Raw genomic sequence first — 6590 nt, forward strand, 5'->3', positions numbered from 1 at the left:
ATGAGTCTACTCAGTCCTAACTTTGGACTTGTTCGACGCTTCCTAGTTAGGAATAGAATTAGACGATAAATAACATTTGTGATAATGTTCCATTACTCGAATGGTTTGCTAGCTAGTAAAGAAACTGGTTCTTGTTAAAATTTTTGTTGACAATTTCTGGAAGGCATTGATCTTATTCATTTTGACTGCTGGAGTTTATTTCTAACAGCAACTAGTAGCGAAAAGTTTCAATAGTGACTGGTATTCGTCTGAAAGATAATATTTTTCAATTATTCAAATCCGAAATAGTAAAGTATATCGTTTAAACAATTCGAGTCTAACGTTCACTGGATGTTAATTAGATCCTTGTAGCATTAATCTGGCTGTAATCTTAATGGTTATACTGGATATTTGGGTAAGTTGCTAAGGATATAAGCATCACTGACAAATTTTTGCTTGAATTCAATGTATAGATTTAATTTTACATATTTCAAACTTGATTGACGGCAGATTCATTCTCCTCTCTTTCTTCAGTTCAGCCACAATATTTGCTATCATCGATTTTTTTTATCCAGTGTCCATGGCATGTGACATATTATTCAAATCTTAAACTTAATAAGAAATGATGAATAATCGATTGTTAAGATTATATTGGCATCCTTTTTCCGTTTCAGAACTCACTGTCATACATGCCATTTTTGCTTTTTAAATTTATCAGCATGAGCCTTTTGACTTTATTTGACTTTAAATAAGATAACAGTAAAAGGCACTGATCAAAATGGCAGGAATAACAACTGGCTGTGGCATAAAAGAGATATTAAAGAGTTATCAGCTATTGGTGTCAAAAAATAAAAAATAAAAGAGCATAATGTAAATTTAAATTTAGTTGTTCAATCTGTTATTCAAATTTCCCAACGACATCATTGTAGTTGGTACGTGGAAATGTTTTTCCTCTTAATTTTTTTTTGTAGCAAAATTTTAAATGCATAGATATGATGACTGTAACATCAACGTTTTATAAGCCATTCGGACGTCCATTTAAAAAGTTTGTATCGTTTTTTCATTTCAGTTACAAATGGACTAATGAGTTTGGAACATCTCAGTGCTTATTCACCTTTATTGATGCTTGATTGTCTGGATAGTAGCGATGATAATACCGCAAATTATTTCATTTTCCATTGTTGTTATTATTGCTAGTGCTGAAAATCTGGGTTTGTTTCCAAATATATTGTTTAACTTGTGGAAAAAAAAATGTTTTCTCGAAGAGATTGTCTTCTGATCGGGAATCTCAGTTAGAATGAATACAATATTTCATAGTAGGCCAATAATGATGCAAGCGCTTTAAAAACAATCTTTGACCCTTTGATTATGGTAGCGTTGCTATGTGATTTAAATATATTCATCCTTGAAAGGAATAGGAAGTTAGGTGCAATAATATAAAGGAAAAACTGTCAGTTATATTCGTGCAATTATTCAGCTTTCTATAAATAATTGTTCGGAGGAAATAATTTTGCACCATTCCCTGATTTCAATCAGTCAGTCAAATGACAATGTCTGGGGGGGGGGGGGCTTCTGGGAAATGTTTTTAGCTTTGCTTTGACATTGTCTAACGCTATTGCGGCAATATGCGCGAGTTGACTTGCGAAGAAATTTGGAAAAAAAGACGTAAAATTTTTGTTAACAGATCTCCAAATGAAGTCTTGTAATGTTGCAGACAATAATTTCACAGCGAAATCAACCAAAGTTGGTTACAGTTCGTTGTGGTTACCGCGTCCATTCCGAATCATTTGCTGTTCCGATGGATATCCAGTACCAGAAAATCCGCAGGTACTTGATCTTCTATATTTGGATAGGATGAAGTTTGTATTTTCACGCTATCACGCTATCAGTCACCCCTTATTGCTATGTCATTTCAGCAGTAGTAATAAAAGGTTTATTTTCATCCACTGAGTAGCTTTTCACCTAGATTAATCACTTAAAGAAAAGTTCTGTAAAATTAAGCAGTTTTATTTTCACACTTTTTAAGAATTGAAGCATTAGAAGCTTATAATTTAACCTTTATTGTTAAATAACATCTATCAATTCTTCGAAAGATTTTTAATCCAAAAACACAGTGGATCTTTGAAATTAGCGATATCAGATTTTATGATAACTTATTACTTGCATATTACCTGAGTGTTATCGTTTACTGAATTAAGGATAAATCTGTTGTATATATATATAAGGTTGATATAGGGCAGAATAGTCATCCGCTCACACACTCGATGACAGTAGATTTTTAGCTTTATCAAATTCTTCGGACGTCAAGTATTATTGAACTTTTGCATAGTGGATAAGACTTATTAAAATTGAATTTATACGAGTTAAAGTTAACTTTGTATGATTATTTCAATTGAACTAATGACACTGTGTTCTGATAATGATAGTTTTAGATCATTCGAAATTGGACCCATGAGGAATCGGATAATATAATTGACGAGCGTTACGGTGAACATACTATTTCCAGTAGTAGTAGCAGTAACTTTGGATCTCGAACGCGAGATGCAGCAAACGAGGTGATCGACTCTAAATGTCGCATTTATCATGGCAGTTATCTCCTATCCGCTTCCGCACTGTTCACTTTTGACGATTTCACTGGTATCGGTGTGGTCTGTAAATGTCCGGGTATGCATTTGCATTCTTTGTTTTCCCCACTTTTAGGCCTTCGTCTAAACAACGGAAAATTTATTTATTGTTCTGTTTAATTAAACAAGATGGAAATAACGTGAGATTTGTTTTTTATTTAAGAAAAATTTTGTTATGGTTAACTCCAGCTCTTCAGAAGTGTCAGCACATGAATATTTGGACCGAAGTTGTAGACGTCTCAAGCCATGCCTCAATAAGGGCCATCGTTCGTTCAGTTCCAATTCGTACTGCATTTGTCCAGAGCCATTTTTTGGTGAGCAGTGTGAAAAATATTGTGATCAAGGCCAGCGAATGAGAGGTTTGTCATATAAGTTCGATTGATGTGTGATTTTAGTGACAAAATTAATTTCTATCCTATCACGTCTTTACGAGTGCGAATGATGCCTTTGCCTATGTTAAGATTCCTAACGTTGATGCACATTGAAAGTTTTGTTCATTCGAAAGTGATTAAAAAGAAACTTTCGTGTTCTCCCGAAAATAAATCATCCCTGAAAATAGCCCTGGTGACATTTTCAGGGAAAGTTTTAATATAAGCCCTCCCCTGAAAATAAGACCTAGTTGGACATTGCCGCAACCGCAGGGAGTCAGTGCTGGTACTCCCTACAAGCGTGCTACGGCCTGGGTGAGGCCTCAAGCCCACTCCCACTCCGTGCTAGCCATTTCTGGTCTCGTTGCCATTCAGCACAGCCGCGTGGAGCACTGGCTGGCCATACCGAGCTTCCTTACCGTGTTTCCCGAAAATAAGAGATCGCCTGAAAATAAGCCCTGGCACGTTTTTTTCTTTCTTTTTTTTTCGGGAGAGAATAATATAAGACCATGTCTTATTTTGGGGGGAACACGGTTGTTTTAATTGATAATTGGCAGGAAATTTCAAAACAAAACGATACATTAGACTGAGTAAATATTTTGCTACAATGAAAATTACTTGTTTCCTTGTGCCATTCATTACTCATTAGTCACTTTATTATACTTTCAAAACATGCACCAATTTACGATATTCTTCAGCTTGCAAAGTCTGGTCCTTTTCAGAAGCGTTTGTCTATTCGTTTATGAGCCTAGTAGTCGTGAATAAGCCCTTTTTTTTGAAAACTGAACTAGTAGAGTATTGCACGAGCTTTTATCAGTTACATAACTGTGTCTTGTTAGTCTAGAGCCGTACTTCTATAAAATCTGATAACGGCTAAATTTAAAAATCGTTCAGATCAGTACTTGTAATTTCACTCTGCAGGCGCGGATGGCCATGATTATTGCTCGTGTACGCCATTTTATCAAGGTGAGGAATGCCGAAATATAGTGTGTTTGAATGGTGGCACTGAGTTACGACGTCAATGCCTATGTCCTCCGAATTTCCTCGGTTATCACTGCGAAATTGATGCTAATCGTACGTCGGTTATGTTGCGATTTCTCGGCTACCGAGAACAGGTTCGCTGTAGAACATTTATCTCTATCCTTCTTTTTAAGTTGTCTGCTCCAAGCAGGTTATTCCACCGTGATAGCTACAATTATTTGCATTCTCATCAATCTCTTCCCAACTAACAGCAATTGCAAAAACAAGAAACTGATCATATCTATTTAACAAATGTTGACATGCCTGAGGGGATTTTTTATTACGTTTCAAAATCCTCGAATGACATTAAAGTATAACTGTGACGAGGGACGTTTTCGTAAATAAGCACCGAAAAGTGTCCTAATGCTATGATTTAAGGACATCAGAAATGAATTAACCAAATGACGAAACTAATTCGATGGAAATTATTCCAGCGTTTTCTTTTACTTGTAAAAATTTTTTAATACAATTAAAACTAAGGAAAAGTATCTGTCAAGAGACAAATGACCAGAAAATTAGTGCTCAACACTTCAATCCTTAATTATTAATTATATCGAGGATATATTATTTAGCTGAGTTCTGAAATGCCGTTAGGTGTTTAGGTCAAGACAGTTTTTAAGGGACGCAAGTAATAAATTACGTATATTCACGTCGAATTTCTATCTATTGTCTTTGAGTGGACCTGTATTCTCCATTATCGAGCTATTTATTTCATCCATGATTGAATACCTAGTGATATAAAATGATACAGAGACAAAGACGCAATGGTAGATAAGCAGGTGATTAATAATTAAATATACTACAATTCTCACTATCATTCAAGTCCATTCCTAAAAGATGATCGAAATTACAAAATCACTTCAGTACTTTACTCAAATCAAATCAAAAAAATGTTTTAAAGATAAAAAATTTAATTGCATAAAAGGAGTGCATTCGGATGCATATTATTTGCATATAATAGATTAAGTTCACTTTGTATATTCATAATCATTTGCAGAATGTCTATCAAGATAATGATCTTCTTACTCGAGATGTATCGAGTACCATATTCAGCCTGGTAATGATCGCTGTCCTTGTTCTTTCCATGTATTTGTTGATGAAACATAGAATGCAGGTTTGCCAATGTTCTCACTTGAAGTTCGTTAAGATATTGTGAAATTTACCAGAAAGTCTTTTTACTATTTACATATTTTATTTCGCAAACATTTTATAAAGATCTTTTTCATGTATTTGTTATTATAGTAAGGAATTTCCGCAAAAAGTTTCAGCGTGCAGTTTTAGTTAAAATTTTGTGGTTTTAAGGTATAACTACAATTTTAATTTATTCGTACTCCTTGAAAATTAAAAAAAAAAGTAATTTGATAAGCTGTCATTGAGGCTGGTATTGAATCTCTTTGAAACCATATCACTTGCCTCTAATGTTTTCACTCATTCCTTCCGTTTTCATCTTCGTCTCTCATTTCCCAAAATTTTTAGGGTTCCAAACTTCAATCCTCGTTTGTTTTAGGTACAAAACCGATTTACGACTGTTCGACGTGAAGCCTTAGTACGGTCAGGTATTGAAATTAGTTCACGTCGTGGCAATATGGTAGTACCGGGAAATCCGGGAATTCCGTCATTCAGAGCCATAACATTTCCCAATGAAGGACCACCTCCTTATGTTATAAATCCTCACAGAGGTCAATGATACAAACAACATAGATCATAGCTTTAAAAAATTGCATGTTTTGATAGCATGTATGTAATACATTGTTGCTACTCAAAGAAAGATTTTCAGAAAGGTCCTGTCAAAGAGAAAATCTGCCGCCACTACCAACCTATGAAGATGCTACTAAATTACCTCCATTTATTAGGTAAGCTCTATTGGAATGGTTTTAGAAATGTCCCCATACTATTTTTTCACTTGCAGAGTTTTGGCTGTTCATATGTTGTTGGCACATTATTTGTATAATAAAGATTTAAATTTCAGGCCTCAGGTGGAAGAAGAAACAAGTGCAGAAGAGGAAGAGCAGGTAATACAGAATGATACATCACCAACCGAATTACAAATTAGTGAAAGGGTGACAGAAACGGACACTAATGATGAATCGTCGATAATACGTCTTCTGTCCTATCTGCCAGAACCACAGCATTCTCTGGAAACAGCTATCTCGATATCAGGCAGAGCATCGGTACCCATGCATATTTTCACTACTGATAATAGTTCTGTGTTCAGCAGAAAGTTATTAGCAAGAAAGAGTATATAAAAATGATTATTTACCTGTTTTTCCCTCCTTTCTTCCTGTACAGTTCCATCATATTCCTCACTGATCCGGACCTCTTCCAGTACTCAACTCCCTTAGCAGATATCGCGGATCAATCTTAACTATTTGTTTGGTTTTTGCATGTTTCACATTTTTTAATTGAAAATTCGTTTATTTCTAGTCATTTGAAATGAGTTTTTTTGTTTCGTCACCAACACTTCGACGTAGGAGTCATTTGAAATGCATAACTGATAGATACTTTATCACTCAACGTATCTGCGCTTGTTGCCTTCACAGAATATCTAAGCTATAACTTTCTGATATAATTATAGAATTTCATGCAAAGAATTTATTTT

General features: G+C 34.8%; 1 protein-coding gene across 1 annotated transcript; it reads left to right on the plus strand.

Annotated features, from left to right (window-relative positions):
- Positions 1 to 1042: 1042 nt before the first annotated feature.
- LOAG_01962 (hypothetical protein) lies at positions 1043 to 6237 on the plus strand (the record flags this gene model as incomplete). The annotated part of the gene is made up of 9 exons (XM_020445905.1): positions 1043 to 1190; positions 1694 to 1806; positions 2412 to 2643; positions 2801 to 2962; positions 3893 to 4086; positions 4989 to 5105; positions 5499 to 5670; positions 5769 to 5844; positions 5961 to 6237. Exons 1-9 carry the CDS (start codon positions 1127 to 1129, stop codon positions 6235 to 6237), a joined length of 1407 nt encoding a protein of 468 aa, XP_020303689.1. The 5' UTR covers positions 1043 to 1126.
- Positions 6238 to 6590: the final 353 nt, after the last annotated feature.

Source organism: Loa loa, assembly GCF_000183805.2.
Source record: "Loa loa unplaced genomic scaffold supercont3.1, whole genome shotgun sequence".
Classification (NCBI taxonomy): domain Eukaryota; kingdom Metazoa; phylum Nematoda; class Chromadorea; order Rhabditida; family Onchocercidae; genus Loa; species Loa loa.